The following is an 18,577-nucleotide window of genomic DNA, read 5'->3' on the forward strand; positions in this document are numbered from 1 at the left end:
CTGTATCCCAAGGAAGTCGTGCATCAAAAGAGAGAGAGAGAGAGAGAAAGAGAGAGAGAGAGAGAGAGAGAGAGAGAGAGAGCACGCCTGTTTCAAATCCACTGCACAAAATAATCCATGCTTTCATTATGCAATGAGGGAGTTGTTTATAGTGAAGAAACCCACTGGAAAGGGGCCGAAACCCTATAGTGTGATCCCCTCCGGAAAAATTAAAGCAGCTGTGGTCATGTAATTTAAAACCTCTCTCAAGTTTGCAACGAGGGCTTGTTCTCCTTTAGTATACCATGAGTGTCGAGTAACGCCAATCCTCCTCCGAAGGATGATTTCTGCCTACAGTATGAAAAGGAAAAGCGAGATGCAGACCTGGAGGCAGCCTGAAATATCCAGATACAGGAGCTTGTGACATCCTCTCCCATTGCCGAGGTAGTGTAACCCTTTGTCTGTGAATTTTCTGCAGTACGCGATGCTTAAAAACTGTAGATTGGGAAAACACCTTTATTGGAAGGAAAGAGAAGAGAGAGAGAGAAAAAAGCTTTCACTGTATCTCTTGTGTTCTGGTTTCTGATGCAATCTGATACTCTTAACTGGAAGGCTTTCTAATAACTGGAATGGATGCTAAGATTTTAATAGGCTTTCTTCCCCACCCTTAAAATACTTCTTTTTTTTTTTCTTTAGGCTTAAACTGCTTTTTTATTTTAAAACAACGCTGACATCCTGCACAAGCTGTTCTGCTCCCATTGCTATTGTTTTTGAGCAGAGATATATATGTGCCTGAATTTGCTGGAAAGGATCAATGTCATGAAATTGGGATGGGCAAAGTTAACTTTAAGCTGCTTGGCTGTAAACCAAATTTAGGCGTCCTAAATTAGAAAGGCATGAATCATCCGGCGATTCCAGGGATAGCGTTGTAAGCGTTAACTTGACAATGGCACCGAGAAATGTGCATGGCAGTTATGAAAACCAGACCTAAATCAAAAGAATGATAAATCAAAGCAATGTTCCAGATGCCCTTTTGTGTAACTGCACGAAGTCTCGAAGCAGCGACTCTTAACCAAAAGTAAATAATAATAACAGTGCTCTCGTGTGAGATTAAATTGCATTAAAATAATTTAAGACTAAATTAAATTAAATGCCGTAATACAGTTATCTAGGAGTAAGTCCCACTGCTTGTGGTGAGATTTATTGCTGAATAAACATATATAACCCTTGCTGCGAGTGACATCTATAGAAAAGAATTATTGAAGTCAAATGGGAAACAATGTAGATAAAATTGGATAATATACAAGGGAAACATTGGGTTCCTGGACACTTAACCTTATACAACTGCTTGTATTTATTTTTAACATTGCAGATATAGGCACTGTCATGCGGAAAACTATTGATTTTATGCAATTATGGTGTAGCTGGGGGAAAAGCTGCAATCCCACAATAACCAAAAATGAAAGCTTGCAGGCAGGAAATAACAATCTATTATTAAGAGTAAAAGACATCATGTTCTTTAATGGATGCAGTTCAGGACAAGATTTTAAGGCAATTTCACCCAGTCAGCAAAAACGAAATCAAAATAAATCAAAAGCCAAAAGAAACTGCAAGACCTCTGAGGTTCCTTCCAACTCTATTATTCTATGTTCTATAAATCAGGGGACTCAAAAACCATCCAAAATGAAGAAAGCATTGACATCATGTTCTTTACCTGATGATTTTTGTTTCTTTTCTTAAAATGACAACATACAACCCAGATGTACAGCTAAAATGGATTACATATTATTTAAATGTAAAGTAGCATGTATGTAAAATTACATGAAAGTAAAAATGTAAACAAAATTATGGCAAAAGTCATTTTAAGAAGGTCAGCAATATGAATATAGTATTGTATATACCTGCCTTAGAACAAGACTATTTTAAAATTTCAATTTCACTATTGTATTTTTGCAAGCACACTTGGATATGTTTATGAAGTTACAACAGGTTGGAGATGCTTGTTTAATGACCGTTAAGGAAACATGTTACTCCCTAGAAATGAGCTTTGTTCTCTACGGTAACACTAAATCTGGTTGGCTATATGATCTGCCAAAATACAGGTAGTCATCAACATTCAATAGTTCATTTAGTGAGCATTCTAAGTTGCAATGGCACTGAAAAAAGTGACTTACGACTGTTTTTCACACTAACGACCTTTGATGCATCCCCGTGGTCATGGGATCAAAATTTAGACACCTTACAGGTAGTCCTCGACTTACAATGGTTCATTTAGTGACCATTCAAAGTTACACTGGCATATGTGTATATATCAGAGGTGGTATTCAGCTGGTTCTGACTAGTTCTGGAGAACCGGTAGCGGAAATTTTGAATAGTTCAGAGAACCAGCAAATACCCCCTCTGACTGGCCCTGCCCCATCTCTTCTCAGCCTCCCATTAAGTCCCAGCTGATCAGCTGGGTCTCCTTTGGTTGCCCTGCACTGGAGAACAGAGCTGGAAAGCAGGTTAGTGGGGTGGGGAGGGAATGGAGATTTTACAGTAATCTTCCCCTGACATGCCCACCAAGCCACGCCCACAGAACCGGTAGTAAAAAAAATCTGAATCCCACCACTGGTGTATATATGCATGTGTGTGTGTGTGTGTGTGTGTGTGTATACACCAGTCGTGGGATTCAAATTTTTTACTACCAGTAATGTGCATGCCAAAAAACGTAATCTCAGTTTCCCGGCATGTGCATGCATGCCCGGGAGCTGCTCTTCCAGTTTCCAATGCTCTCATGCACGCGCGCACTCCCGTTTCAGCACTCAGTGCTGAAAAGATTCACCAATACTGGTCTAGTATTTAAGGCACCAGGCTAAAAAGTGGGAGATGGTGAGTTCGAGACCCGTCTTAGCCATGAAAGCTAATTGTGTAACTGAGCCAGTCTCTCTCTCTCTCTCTCTCTCCCTCTCTCTCAGCCCAATTCACCTCACAAGGTTGTTGTGAGGAAAATAAGCCAAGAGAGGATTATTAGCTACGTTCACTGCCTTGAGTTATTTGTAAACTTAATAAGGGTTAATAAATAACTCGACTTCTGACCACAATTGAGGCCCACATTTCTGTTGCTAAGCGAAACATTTATTAAATGAAATTTGCCCCATTTTATGACCTTTCTTGCTGCAGTGATTAAGGGACTCCCTGCAGTTGATAAGTTAGCCACAAGGTTGTTAAGTGAATCTGGTTTCCCCATTGTTTCTCAGAAGGTTGCAAAAGGGGATTATGTGACACCCTGCAATTGCATCTGTCTTTTACAAATTATATTTTTGTTTGGCTTTCTTGCCAAAGACATTTACCACTGTAAATTATAAACACTGTTTCTGATTATTAAAGCAATGGCTTCTCTGCTTTGATGTTGACCAAAATTGGGCATGGTTTGTATATTTTTTGCAGAATATTAATATAGATTTGTAATCTTTCAGTGATATCTCTGTTTTCTAAGCAAGAGAGTCGTAAGTGGGACTGAGTCATACTAGACCAGGAGTGTCAAACTCAAGGTGGGTGCTTAAATCTAGCCCACAGGGCCGGCCTGGAAATATGAAAGAACTAGACTGTGGTGCCTCTAGCACCGTGATGCCACCTATGGCCAAGCCAAACTTACCTGCACTGTGCATGCGTGCCTCCCAGCTTATTTTCGACTCATTTGAGCCTGTTTTCGCCCTCCCGGGGGCTTGAGGGGAGCCTCTGCAGCCTTTGGAGGCCAAAAAACAGGCCTTCTGGAAATACCAGAAGTGCCGAAATAGGCCTGTTTTTTCCTGCAGCACTCTGCTGGCCAAGACAGGCTGAAAACGGCCCAAAAATGGCCTGAAAAGGGGCCCAAAGATGGCCTAAAAACGGCCTAAAACAGCCCCGAAAGTAGCCTAAAAAGTGGGCCAAAAACAGCCTGAAAAAGGGCCCCAAATGGGCTTGAAAACGCCTGGCAAAGTGCTGCAGGAGGCCATGGAGGGTGAAAATGAGGCAGAGGGGGGCCACACATGGAGGCCCCGCACCCCATTTTGGCTGACAGGGTGCTGCAGGAGTCGTCTTCCCCCGCCCTTCCCTGTGGAAAACTACAATGCTAATCTCACCCTCAAAGAAATCCAGTTTGACACCCCTGTACTAGACGCTCAAAGGCAAGAATTGAATTTATATTATAAAGTAGAGAAGACAGAAGATGGAGCATTGAACAACAGAACAACAGAACTGGAAGGGACCTTGGAGGTCTTCTAGTCCAACCCAGGCAGGAGACAGTTTGCTGTTTCAGACAAACAGTTGTTGAATCTCTTCTTAAAAACCTTCAGTGATGGAGCACCCACAACTTCTGGTGGCAAGTTGTTCCAATGATTCATTCTTCTGCCAGCAAATTTCTCCACTTAAACATAAAGCAGTGTGCAGCAGCCGCCCAAAAAGCTAATACAATCCTTGGATGTATAAACAGAGGGACAGAATCAAAATCACATGAAGCATTAGTTACCCCTTTATAAAGCCTTAGTAAGACCACACCTGCAATACTGCATCCAGTTTGGGTCACCACACAACAAAAAAGATGTTGAGACTTAATGTTGAGACTCAACAATGTGCAAAGAAGAGCAACTACGGTGATTAAAGGCCTGGAGACTACAGCATATCAAGAATGGTTGAGGGACTTGGGTTTGGCTAGTCTAGAGAAAAGAAGGACTGGGGGGGAGGGGGGAGACAAGATAGCAGTATTCCAGTATTTGAGGGGGTCAATTTATTTCCCAAAGGACCTGTGGGTAGGACAAGAAACAATGGATGGAAACTAATCAAGGAGAGAAGCAACCTGGAATCAAGGAGAAACTTCCTAAGAGTGGGGACAATTAGCCAGTGGAACAGCTTATCTTCAGAAGCTGTGGATGCTCCATCACTGGAGGGTTTTAAGAAGAGATTGGACAACGATTTGTCTGAAATGGTACACATTCTGTTGCTTGAGTAGGGGTCTGGACTAGAAGACCTCCAAGGTTCGGTTCTGTTCTGTTCCATGCCATTCAAATTTCCTTTATTCTATTCTATTCTATTCTATTCTATTCTATTCTATTCTATTCTATTCTATTCTATTCTATTCTATTCTACTCTACTCTACTCTATTCCTTTTTAATTTTCTCATTCTATTGTATTTTATGCTATTCTATTCTAGGCTATGCTATTCTTATTCTATTCCATTCCATTCCATATTTTCTATTTTATTCTGTTCTGTTCTGTTCTGTTCCGTTCCATTCCATTTTATTCTGTTCTGTTCAGTTCAGTTCTATTCTTATTCCATTCCATTCCATTCCATATTTTCTATTCTATTCTGTTTCTATTCTATTCTATTCTCCATTCAATTCCATCATTCTATTCTATTCTATTCTATTCTATTCTATTCTATTCTATTCTATTCTATTCTATTCTATTCTTATTCTTATTCTATTCTATTCTATTCTATTCTATTCTATTCTATTCTATTCTATTCTATTCTATTCTATTCTTATTCTACTCTGTTCCATTCCTTAATTGCTTCTTTCCTTGCACCCACAACTTCTGGAGGCAAATGAGGTTGCCATGTGCTAAGGTTCAAAGAAAGAGACATGGGGCTGAGACAGATGACTGAACAAAGATGGCATAGGAGGCCTTCTCTATGGCCTTTATGTGAGATACCGTCCATGAAGCCCGCTGCTCTTCTACAGAAACACGTAGTGCCTATCTTTAGATATTACCTAGGCAGCAGCGCTAGGGTTCCATTTGAAATGTCCGTGTGCGATAAATCCAAGTGAAGAAGAGCTGAACAACCTTCTGCCACAAATCTAATTAATTTATCCTGTTCAAAAAGAAAAAGCCAGGTTTGGTTTTACTTCTCCAAGGGGGAATATAATCACAGTCCATATCAACAGTCATTCAAAGGATCCAAGGCTTTAATACAGGGGTGTCAAAACTCAATTTCATTGAGGGCCGTATCAGGGCTGTAGTTGACTTCAGAGGGGCGTGGTTGACTGGGTGGGCGTGGTCAACTGGGTGGGTGTGGCCAGTTGGACTCCACTCCCCAAACTGCTGGCATGTTTCCTCTTCCCATTGGGTAGACTGTGCCGAAGCAATGCGGGCCGACCCCTTACATTTTCCAGGACAGCCCCGCAGGCCAGATCCAGAGGTGGGATTCAAATTTTTTAACCACCGGTTCTGTGGATGTGGCTAAGAGGGTGTGGCTAGGTGAGTGGGTGGGCGTGGCTTCTTCTTCTTTTTTTTTGCAGCACCCCCCCCCCATTTTTTTGCCTCCTAAGCTTCAGGGAAGCTTCCAGGGGGGGAATTTTTGCTCCCAGAAGGCTTCCCTGGGGCCCATCGCCCCCCTCCCCATGCCCCTTTTTGCCTCCTGGGCCTCAGGGAAGCCTCCTGGGTGAAGCAGTAAGACAGCGTAATACAGTAATACATCATTGGAACAGCTGGTCATTGGAACAGCTGATCATCGGAACAGCTAATCGTCGGGAGGGGGGGAAGAAATACCTTAAGGAGTGACTGGGCGGGGGAGAACGCAGTCAGCGATGTTGCGCATGTGCGATAAGGACTGACTGGGTGGGGAGGGGAGGGGTGGGCAGGGAGGGGCGGGGCCAGCCAGGGGCACGATTTGCCAGTTCTCTGAACTACGCAAAATCATAACAACCGGTTCTATAGAACCGGTCTGAACTGGTAGAATCCCACCTCAGGCCAGATCTGACCACATCGCAGGCCAAAACCGGCCCGCGAGTTTTGTGTTTGACACCCCTGCTTTAATAGTTAGAAATATATTAAGAGATCACTACTACATTTCGAATTAATTGCCCCAAGGAATCTACAGGTAGTTCTAAACTTAACAACCACAAAATTGAGGCCCAACATTTCTGCTACTAAGCCAGGCAGTTGTTCAGTGAGTTTTGCCCCATTGTACAACCTCTCTTGCCTCAGTGGTTAAGCAAATCACTGCAGTTGTTAAGTTAGTCACCCAGTCATTAAGTGGATCCGGCTCCCCTTTGGACTTTGCTTGTCGGAAGGTCGCAAAAGTGGACCACGTGACCCCTGGGACTCTGCGACCGTCATACATATGGACCAGTTGCCAAACGTCTGAATTTTGATCATGTGACCATGGGCATGCTGCAACAGTCATAAAGTGTGAAAAATGGTCATAAGTCACTTTTTTCAGTGCCGTTGTAACTTCAAGTGGTCACTAAATGAACTATTGTTAAGTTGAGGATGAACTCCTGTATAGCACATTCCAACTAAGAAAATTAAAGTGGAACTTTCAGGTAATAAAACAGACATAAAACACACATACAGAAACACAATCCCTACACACACACACACCCCAAAACCTTTTGAATTTTGTAGGCCCTATGCACACATCAGTATATTGGAAGACTTTCTAGAACCTTCTCTTCCTTATGTGAAAAATGTGTGTGAAAAAAGTGTGAAAAATAGTTGTGTCACTTGCTTCAGTGCAGTTGCAACTCCAAAGAGTCACTAAATGAATGGTTGTAAGTTGAGGATTATGTGTATTTTAACTGCAACAAAAAATTGTTGGTCCTCTTATATTTTGTCATACCTTTTCCTAGAATAATAACTTTTTCTGGAGAATTAACCCGGTACAAAAATCATGCATAACAATCGGCTACATAGGTTTAACTCTTGGTTTTATATTATCCAGTTAAGCTTATTGGGTGACACAAACACTGTGAAGTGTTTAAGAGACCAGAAGAGTGAAATTCGACGCTTGAGATCTATAGATTTGATCATTAAAGATCCGAGGCCATCCCAGGCTGCCGTAAAGACAGGATTTGCAGATCTATTTGTAAAATGGGAACCCTTATTTCATCTTCAACTGGGACACTTTAATCAGTTTGTTGTTATGCTCCCAAACAATTCATTTTCTTTTGTTCATATAAATGCAAGCCAGGCAGCTCCCATTCTTCCATAGGGACGAATTTGAAGTTATATCCGCAGTGAAAAAAAAGTGACTTATGACTGTTTTTCACACTTACGACCATTGCAGCATCCCCACCACAGTCACAGGATCAAAATTGGAATGCTTGGCAACTGACTCGTATTTATGACGATTGCAGTGTCCTCTGGGAGTCACACGATCCCCCTTTTTTTATACTTTCTGACAAGCAAAGGCAATGGAGAAGTCAGATTTACTTAACAACCAGTTTACTAATTTAACAGCTGCAGTGATTCAACAACTGTGGCAAGAAAGGTCATACAATGGGGCAACATTCACTTTACAAATGTTTTGCTTCGTAAGTCAAGGGCTACCTGTAACATTTATAAAAACGATTGTTCCTAAGTTCTAGCTATCTATTGTAGCTCAGTTCTCTTAATTAGTGTATAGAGTCAGTTATTGTATCAAATGTTTCACTTAGCAACCGAAATGTCGGGCTCAGTTTGTGGCTGTAAGTCAAGGACTACCTGTTTATGTATAAAAACGATTGTACCTATATTCTATCTGTTCTGTCTATCTATTGTATCTAAGTTCTCTTGATTAGTGTATAGGGTCATTTTTAACACCCAAAGCATATATCACAGGACAGTGGTGTGCCAAAAGCACACAGGTGCCAGCATGCACAATGCAATGCGCCCCACCCCCCTGCGCATGCACGCGCAACCCCCCTGCCTCCTTACCTGCACTGCACATGCGCGTGCCTCCCAGCTGATTTTCAACCCATTTGAGGCTGCTTTTGCCCTCCCGGGGCCTCGAGGGAAGCCCCTGTGGCCTTTGGAGGCCGAAAAACAGGCCTGTTTCAACACTTCCGCTTTTCGGCACTTCCGGTTTCAGCACTTCCGGTCTTCCCAGAAGGTCTGTTTTTCAACCTCCAAAGGGTGCAGAGGCTTACCTCGAGCTCCTGGGAGAGTGAAAACGGGCTCAAATGGGCCAAAAATCAGCTGGGAGGTGCGCAGGCGCAGTGCAGGTAAGTTTGGCTAGGGCTCACGTGCTATAGGCTCGCCATCACAGTCATAGGATGTTTTCTGCAGACCTCAACATTCTACAATATCTGCAGAAATCAAAATTAGAACTTCAGTTTTCCGCTTTAACGTTTCTAACTTCCTTTTACTTTTGTAAGGGTAATACTTACATTTAATCCTTGATATTTGGAAACATTTAACTCTTGCAAATTCACACACCCACCTAAAAGCAGAACAATTGATTCTGTTTCATGAAACCAATCTCCAACTGGCAATGCGAGCAGAGGCATAAAAATATAAATTTTCGTTCCTGAAAAGTATGAGCAATCAAATTTGACCCGAGAAAGGTTTCTATTACATTATTTACAGGATGATCTATTTTAGGCGTCAACAGTAGAAGTTATTTAATGTTAGTTATTTAAGGGTACTTACCATAAATTGGATCCAGATTTAGTTTGGCTTAGACAAAGAGCAGTGAAACCCTTTGCTATGCATTTACAATCCCATGAGTGAATTTGCATATGTTTTCACTTAATTAAATCAATTGGAAAGAAGAAACACGACAGATTCCTCCAAGAAAGTGAGAAGATTTACTTTAAGCAGGGGGAAAAAAGTATTAAATCAATCTTTTAAATCAGCAATATCTTCAACCTTTGGGGCACCAGGGACTGGTCCAGAGGTCAGCAGGTTCTGACCAGTTCTGGAGAACCGGTAGCGGAAATTTTGAGTAGTTCAGAGAACCAGCAAATACCACCTCTGACTGGCCCCGCCCCCATCCATTCTCCACCTCCCGAGTCCCAGGCTGATTGGCTGGGTCTCCTTTGGTTGCCCTGCACAGGAGAACGGAGCTGGAAAGCAGGTTAGTGGGGTGGGGAGGGAATGGGGATTTTGCAGTATCCTTCCCCCGCCAGGCCCACCAAGCCACACTCACAGAACCAGTAGTAAAAAAAAATTAATCCCACCACTGGATAAGATACCTTCAACTTAGAAGGGATCCACTTAACAAAGAAAGGTCGTAAAATGGGGCAAAACTCATTTAACAACACTGCCAACAAATCTGGAGCTCAATTCGGGGACTATCAGTATTGAAACCAAAATGAGTTTATTCCTTAGATCCTGACTCCATTGAGAAAAATCACAAGCGCACTAATTGTTTATCATGATTTGTTAAAATAAACTGTTATCGGCTGAGATTACAAACCACCCTAAATCAAATAAGAACTAAACATTTTCCTTAGTGTCCTATCAGAGATAGGGGAAGGAAGGAAGGCAAGAGTGAGAGAATTAACATTGCCTAAAGAATCACTTGGAATATTTATTTCCTTATGTGTCCATTTCATCAAATTTAGATGTTACCTGTCATTATGGAGTTCAAGATGGCATACACAACGCCCTTGCCTGTTTATAATGATAATCTGTTAAGTAGCTTGCACTGAGAGTGAGTGGAATAGAATAGAATGGAATGGAATAGACTAAGAGAGTTGGAAGGGACTTTGGAGGTCTAGTCCAACCCGTATCAACAATACAGACCTTCAAATTTCTAGGTTTTACTATATCACATGACCTAAAATGGACATCTAACATCAAAAATGTCATCAAAAAAGCACAACAAAGAATGTTCTTCCTGCACCAACTCAGGAAGCTCAAACTGCCCAAGGGAGCTGCTGGTCCAGTTCTACAGAGGAATGATTGAGTCTGTCATCTGCACCTCTAATGGTCTGGTTTGGTTCTGCAACCCAACAGGACAGACACAGACTTCAGAGGGTAATTAGGGCTGCAGAAAAAACAATGGCTACCAACCTGCCTTCCATGGAGGACCTGTATACTGCACGAGTCAAAAAGAGGGCTGTGAAAATATCTACAGACCCCTCACATCCCGGACATAAACTGTTTCAACTCCTTCCCTCAAATCAACCCTATAGAGCCCTGCACACCAGAACAACTAGACACAAGGACAATTTTTCCCCCAATGCCATCACTCTGCTAAACAAATAATTCCCTCAACACTGTCCAACTATTTACAAAGTCTACACTACTATTACTATTAATCTTCTCATCACTCCTTATCCCCCATCCCCTCCCACTTGTGACTGTATGACTGTAACTTTGTCGCTTGTATCCTTATGATTTATATTGACTGTTTCCTAGTATGATTTGATTGCTTATTGTACCCTATGACTATTATTAAGTGTTGTTACCTGATGATTCTTGACTCTTGATGAATGTATCATTTCTTTTATGTACACTGAGAGCATTTGCACCAAGACAAATTCCTTATGTGTCCAATCACACTTGGCCAATAAAGAATTCTAGTCTAATCTATTTTATGCAGGAAACCCTATACCAGACAGGTTGCTCAAACTCTTTTTAAAAACTTCCAGTGTTGGAGAATTCTGAAGTGATAGTTTTCCAGTACTTGAGGGGCTGCCACAAAGAAGAGGGGATGGTGGTTTCAACCTATTTTCAAACACCTAAGGGGGCAGGACAGGAAGTATGAATGCTGGTCTCTGGAATAATATTTCCTTAGAAGTTTAAAATCGTGACTCTGCTGTCTTTTAATCTGGATAAGGGGAATACACGCCTTCTGAGAGAATGTTAGTTATATAATATATACCATTCTCAGCAATTGACCAGAGGTTTATTACCACTTCTTTACCTTTATTATATTGGATGTATTTTTTAACTTCTACAGCACCCATAGTCATGATTTGAGCACCCATGTAAATTTGGTATATCAACCAATCATGATTGTATTGCAGCTAGCTGCCATCTCAGCTCTGAGCACTGGGGATAACAAATATGTGATGCCAGGAGCTATGGAAAACATGTTTTAATGTAATGTTTTAATTCTAGAAATGTTTTATATGATCCCACTCCAGCATGATTCACTGCAGGAAAAAAAAATGAATGATTAATGTATATGACATGAGCTCATGTTTTATTTCCTAATGTATACACGCATTTCGGCATGCCATTTCCACAGTCACGTTTTATAAGTAGAATTTGAAATATAAAGTAGAGCCATTAAACTAAGAAGTCATAGAATTGTAAGGGCTGGAAGGGACCTTGGAGGTCTTCTAGTCCAACCCCCCCACCCTCAAGGCAGGAGATCTTATTCCATCCAGGATAAATGGTTGTCCAATCTTTTCCTGAAAACCTCCTGCAGTGGAGAACTCACAACTCAGGGAGTCAAGATGTTCCATTGATTAAATGTTCTGTCTTGGTCAGGGGTGGGCTGCGGGGGGTTCGAGAGAGCCCCTAGCTAAGATTCTGTCGAGTTTGGAGAACCCCCTCAATCCCACTCATGGCTGGTCCCGCCTGCCCCCCCCCAGGAGTCCTCTCCCACGCGGCCCATTTTGGATGCAGGTAAGTACAGGGTGTGCGTGGAGGCTCAGGGAGGGCAAAAAAACAGGCTTCCCAGAAGTTCAGGAAGGCCGGAAATGGGCCCGTTTCCCGCTTCCAGAGAGCCTCCGGAGCCCAGGGAGGCCGTTTTTGCCCTCCCGGAGGCTCGAGAAAAGCTTCCGGAGCCCAGGAAGAGCGAAAATGCTCCCCCCCACCATGGTGCAGGAGGCCAACTAGGCCACGCCCACCATGGCCACGCCAACCCAGCAACTGGGCAGAGAAGCCATTGCTAAATATTTTGAAGCCCACCCCCTGGTCTTGATTCTAGGTTGGATCTCTCTTCCATCAGCAGAAATTCTACCTGTTACTTCTTCTCTGGCCCTCAGGTGCTTTAAGTCAATCCCCTCTTCTCTACGACAACCCCTCAAATACTGGAAGACTGCCGTCATATCACCCTTGTCCTTCTCTTTGTTAGACTAGACATACCATAATTCCCTCAAACGATTTAGCCTCCAGACTCCTTATCATCTTCGTTGCTCTTCTCTGCACACTTTCTAAACATCTGTGTTTGTATCATGGGGACCAGAATTCCTCCTTAAAATAATGATCCTGCATCCATTATGCTGGACATAATAGCTATACCTTTGGTTTCAATTTCTTCTGTCAACCATCACTTCAGCATCTTTGTAACATTCTGTTTTTTTCCTCCCCCGTTAACAGAGAAATTTCATATACCCCAGCTTGTGCCTCCTTCACACAGAATCTCGGAAGTCGGATTTCAAAGGAACACTCTTGGACTGTTCCAGCTGTCATATAAAGCAATTGGGGCCATCTGGATGTCAGGATGCAAGTGGTTACTATTATAATACTACTTTTCTTCAGTCAAGCAGCTGATCTGAGGAAAGCACGAAATGGAAATTCAAGGAAGAAGGGAAACAGTGGAAGGACAAACCGCTTAGGAAAAGTATCCAGCCTCATGAAGCGCTTTACTCCAAACCCTCCATGCGACATCTACACATATCTGTTTGAGAAATACTTAGATTGTCAAGAAAGAAAATTGACATTTGTCCTGCCTGAGTGGCCGGAAGATTTAAAGCACATGCTGCTAGCCCAAAACGCATTCCGTAAACTGAAGAACAACATGTTCTCCAAATTCCAAAAACTGAAAAGTCTCGATTTGCAACAGAACGAGATCTCCAAAATCGAGGATCAGGCTTTCTGGGGTTTGAACAAACTGACCACCTTGTTACTACAGCACAATAAACTCAAGGTTTTGTCGGAGGAGGTGTTCATTTACATGCCTCTCGTAAGTTACTTGCGTTTGTACGACAACCCCTGGCACTGCAACTGTCAGATGGAATCACTTATAACGATGCTGCAGCTTCCAAGAAACAGGAACTTGGCAAATTATGCCAAATGCATCCATCCAGAAGAAGTGAAAGGTCAAAAGCTCAAGGAGATACAAGTCGAAGAGTTCTGCGGCAGCGACAAAGCGGACTTACGCCCAGTAATACCCAAACCCGAAATTGCCAGACCTGAATTTGACTCTTCACTTTGTCACACATATGTGTTTCCTGTAAAAACCCTGGACTGCAGGAGGAAAGGTTGGTATATGGCAATTGCAGAGTATTTATTTATTTCCTTATTAAGATCCCAAAGGTGCTTTTTTTCCAAGAGGCAATGGGACTTTCTGGTTTTTCGTTGAAGGCATTTCACTTCTCATTATAGAAGCTTATTCTTATTGTTACTGTTGTTGTTATTCATCGCACAGTCAGCCAGATGTTCAGACTTGGTTTGGCATTTTTGTCTACTTATCGAGTCTTTACCAAGGACCTGGGATAGGCAAATCTGGATGTTTGATGGTGTTTACAGATATCACCGCAGGATGGAAGCTGTTCCAAGTCAAACTACCTTCTGCAATTGACCGATGGTGAATGTGTCAATGCCACCAATGTGTTCAAATGGTGCTCCACTTTTCGGGGGATTGCACCCAAGACGCCTATTACTATTGGTACTACCCTTACTTGCCTTTGCCGTAGTAATATGGCAACAGCAATAATAATAATAATTGTTGCTGTTATTATTAGGGTTTCAATGCTACTCTTATCATGTAAGAAGACTTTGAAAGTTGTTGGGTCCAGTAACCAGGCTCAAAGCAACAAACATTTAAACAATAAATACATCAAAGCAGATCATAAGTGTTAATGGAAGATTTTAAAGTTAGTTTTTGTTGTCGGGCTCATCTGTTAAATTTCTTTTTTTTTTTAAACAATAGAGAGATGGTAAAATTGCTTTGATAATACTGCATGAGTCAAAAAGAGGGCTGTGAAAATATTTACAGACCTCACATGCCAGACATAAACTCTTTCAATTCCTTCCCTCAAAACGATGCTATAGAGCCCTGCACACCAGAACAACTAGACACAAGAACAGTTTTTTCCTGAACGCCATCACTCTCTAAACAAATAATTCCCTCAACACTGTCCAACTATTTACAAAGTCTGCACTACTGTTACTATTAACCTTCTCATCGCTCCTTATCACCCATCCCCTCCCACTTGTGACTTATGATTTATATTGACTGTTTCCTAGTATGATTTTATTGCTTATTGTACCCTCTGACTATCATTAAGTGTTGTACCTGATGATTCTCGACTCTTGATGAATATAACTTTTCTTTTATGTACACTGAGAGTATTTACACCAAGACAAATTTCTTGTGTCCAATCACACTTGACCAATAAAGAATTTTATTCTATTCTATAAATAGAATGGTAGACAGATATACAGACAGTCCTGAACATACAATGACAATTCAGCCCCAAATTTCTGTTGCTAAGCAAGACAGTGGCTAAGTGTGTTTTGCCTCATTTTATGACCTTTCTTGCCACAGTGGTTAACTGAGTCACTGCAGCTGTTACGTTAATAACACAGTTGTTAAACGAATCCTGCTTCCTTATGACTTTGCTTGTCAGGTCACAAAAGTGATCACATGACCCTGGGACACTGCAACCGTCATAAGTTTGAGTCGGTTGCCAAGTATCTGAATTTTGATCGCGTGAGCATGGGGATGCTGCAACGGTCATAAATGTGAAGAACAGTCATAAGTCTGTTTTTCCAGTGCTGTTCTAACTTCAGTCACTTAAATGAACTCTTGTAAGTTGAGGACTACCTGAACTGCGATTGGGTATCGGTTTTGAAAAATAAAAAGACTCAACAGCGCTGTTGGAAAATCTATGTGGGTATTCAGGATGGAAAACTTTACTAATAGAATACAGAAGGTAAAATATTCTTTATTGGTCAAGTGGGACTGAACACACAAGGAATCTGTCTCTAGTGCAGCAGCTCTCAGTGGGCATCCAAACAACGACATAGTATAATCATAAGGTACCAATAGGAGAAGGGAATAGGGAAGATGGGAAGGATAATACAGCCCTACTACATGGGTAAATATCCTTTAGGTATAAGACAGTGCTGTGGGAATTAGGTGTTCATCGGAGTGATGGCAGGAGGGGAAAAAACTGGATGCAGGATATGGACCATCAAGTTTATAATGTAATTATAATCTTTATTATAATCCCTGTAACTGTTGTTGTTTGTTTCCTTTCAAGATTTAAGAAAAGTCCCAAGCAGTATACCTCCAGACACAGTTAAACTTGATGTTTCCAATAACAAAATCAATGTATTACGACCCAAGGAGTTTGAAGAAATCGATGACCTGAAGGTGTTAAATCTCAGTAGCAATGGACTAGTTCACATAGACCCAGGTGAGCGAAATTTATCAAGATAAGAACCATAACATTTAAAGTCACCCTTGCCTTTCATCTCTAATTTAATGATGCAAATTTTCTTCATGAAATGTTTTTTCAGCAAAAGAAACAAAAACACGTGATTGTTTTCTTATTGGTCAGGATCCAAACAATACTTAAAATAGCTTGTTGGAAATAGACAAGGTTTGGAATAAATCTAAATTAACTCTTTAGATCAGTGTTTTTCAAACTTGGCTACTAAAATGTGTGGACTTCAAATCCCAGAATTCCTCAGGGGGGCTGCCAGTCTGAGATGGTCCATGCATCTTAAAATTGCTTTGGACTGAGATGTAAATATAAACAAGATATATATCTATATATCTCTATAGAGACGTGGTGGCTCAGAGGCTAAGACACTGAGCTTGTCCATCAGAAAGGTCGGCAGTTCGGCGGTTCAAATCCCTAGCACCGCGTAATGGAGTGAGCTCCCATTACTTGTCCCAGCTTCTGCCAACCTAGCAGTTTGAAAGCATGTAAAAAATGCAAGTAGAAAAATAGGGACCCCTTTGGTGGGAAAGTAACAGCGTTCTGTACGCCTTTGGTGTTTTGTTATGCCGGCCACATGATCACGGAGACGTCTTCAGACAGCGCTGGCTCTTCGGCTTTGAAACGGAGATGAGCACCGCCCCCTAGAGCCAGAAATGATTAGCACGGATGTGCAAGGGGAACCTTTACCTTTATATCTATATAATCTATATCTATCTATCATTTATATTCATATTCACATTTATATATATTTATAAATATGATTTGAGTCATATTTCCTATCACACTGTATCCAGTGTTCTTTCCAATTCACACAACTTTGTGCTATATGGAAGACTTACTTTTCAAAAGAAGGAGATTAAAAAATGTTAGATTCATTCCAAAAGAGCTCTTCGAGCATTCAGTCACTACAACATGGAGGGAATTAGTAAGAAGTATACCTGCACTGGGTTCTTCATCCAATTAGCCTAAAGAATAACTATAATTACATCTAGGTACATAGGTTACCACTATACCAATATCTCTCAAAATTAGCAAAGTTATGCAAAGCAGAGGAATGGCATCAGAAAGAATAAAAAAGAGAGGTGATGGCATGAGAAAAGAAAGAAAAATAAGCCCAGGAACTCTTATTTCCCTTTTTATTCTGGCAAACTATTCGTATACAGATAATTCTCAACTTATGACCAGAACTGAGTCCAAACTGTTCGGCTAAATTTGGTTGCAACTATTCTTCTGACCTTCTTAGATGAGATGGAGGTCAATGAGAAATATATAATCCTGTACTATGCTTGAATACCTCGTGAGGGATTTTGTCATAGTTCTTTAATTGAAACTTTCTAGTGACTATATTGGCTGTGGCTTGTAAATCATGGGTTGTTGACTAACCCACAGAGATTTAAATTTATGTAGTCTAAAGCAAGATTTTGAATCCACAATGACTGATTCACACAACCTACTAAGCCAAGTCAGAGGAAGTGAAGTATAACATAATGCAAATTATAAAATAATCTCACAGATTTATACCTACCCACTGTCTATGTTTCTCTCAGTTGCTCCAATTCTGCTTTTCATGAAAATCAAAATATTAACCACAGTGTCTGATTCTAAAGACATAATAAGACATAGACACTGCCCAGTTTTTAATTCAAGCAAAGGGAGAAATTAAACAGTTATGATTTGTATTTTGGTTTATTTACCGCAAAAATGCTGACTCTCTGAATAGGTTGCCAGAAAATTTTCAACCAGTGTGCAAATGCTACAAATGGTTAAGTCATTTATTTGTTACTTAAAATTGTTATTATTTTTTAAAAAAATAATTATTGTTTTGAATAGCTGCTTTTGCAGGCCTCATCAATCTGGAAGAACTAGACCTATCAAGCAATTTCCTACAAAATATTGAATATGGCGTCCTAGAACATTTATACTTTTTGAAAATACTGCGGCTTAAAGAAAACCCTTGGAGATGCGACTACAACATCCATTATCTTTTCTACTGGCTGAATCACCACTACAATGTTCACTATAATGGCCTAGAATGCCGAAAACCTGAAGAATATAAAGGATGGCCAGTTAGAAAGTACGTCAGAAGTTATTTTGAGGAATGTCCCAAAGATAGGCTACAGATTTATCCAGATGTATTTGAGGATAACGAAACTGAAGAACCTACTCCAAAACATTCGGTCATTGTCAGAGTAATAGATTAATTGGCCCACTAGTATATCCAAACTTTTGGAATTTTTTTTTTATAAGAGGAAGAAGCATTTATATATATTTTGATACTGTAATTGTGGTGTTTGTTCATGATGGACGATCTGGTAAACTATTTTTTATTACTAATCACGAGACGGCATCAATTGCATTGTTCTTTATAAACATACTATTTTTAATTGGTTTGGAGTTGTTTTTGCCCTATTTGGTAATTATCTGTAAAAAGAAGGAATATGCAGCTAAACCACTTCTTGCAAAAACATAAACCTCTGCAGAAAAATGTGCAGCCTCCTTTCCATCTAACTGGTAGCTAATTT

The 18,577-nt window shown here is 40.9% G+C and overlaps 2 protein-coding genes across 2 annotated transcripts in view; one reads left to right on the forward strand and one right to left on the reverse strand.

Moving 5' to 3' along the window:
- The window catches only part of FBXL13 (F-box and leucine rich repeat protein 13), a 72,018-nt gene that overhangs the window by 23,773 nt on the left and 29,668 nt on the right, over positions 1 to 18,577 (reverse strand). The window contains exons 10-12 of the mRNA XM_026726699.2: positions 9,087 to 9,139; positions 5,709 to 5,809; positions 364 to 493 (exon numbers count right to left, since the gene is read on the reverse strand). Coding sequence (XP_026582484.1) covers positions 364 to 493; positions 5,709 to 5,809; positions 9,087 to 9,139 — 284 coding nt within the window. The remainder of the gene's footprint in view (positions 1 to 363; positions 494 to 5,708; positions 5,810 to 9,086; positions 9,140 to 18,577) is intronic.
- On the forward strand, positions 285 to 18,439 carry LRRC17 (leucine rich repeat containing 17). Its single transcript, XM_026701728.2, has 4 exons — positions 285 to 423; positions 12,979 to 13,862; positions 15,870 to 16,025; positions 17,886 to 18,439. The coding sequence occupies exons 2-4, from the start codon at positions 13,103 to 13,105 to the stop codon at positions 18,254 to 18,256; spliced, it is 1,287 nt and encodes a 428-aa protein (XP_026557513.1). The 5' UTR covers positions 285 to 423; positions 12,979 to 13,102; the 3' UTR covers positions 18,257 to 18,439.

This window comes from Pseudonaja textilis, chromosome 5 (genome assembly GCF_049901715.1).
Source record: "Pseudonaja textilis isolate UNSWEBS1 chromosome 5, rPseTex1.2, whole genome shotgun sequence".
Classification (NCBI taxonomy): domain Eukaryota; kingdom Metazoa; phylum Chordata; class Lepidosauria; order Squamata; family Elapidae; genus Pseudonaja; species Pseudonaja textilis.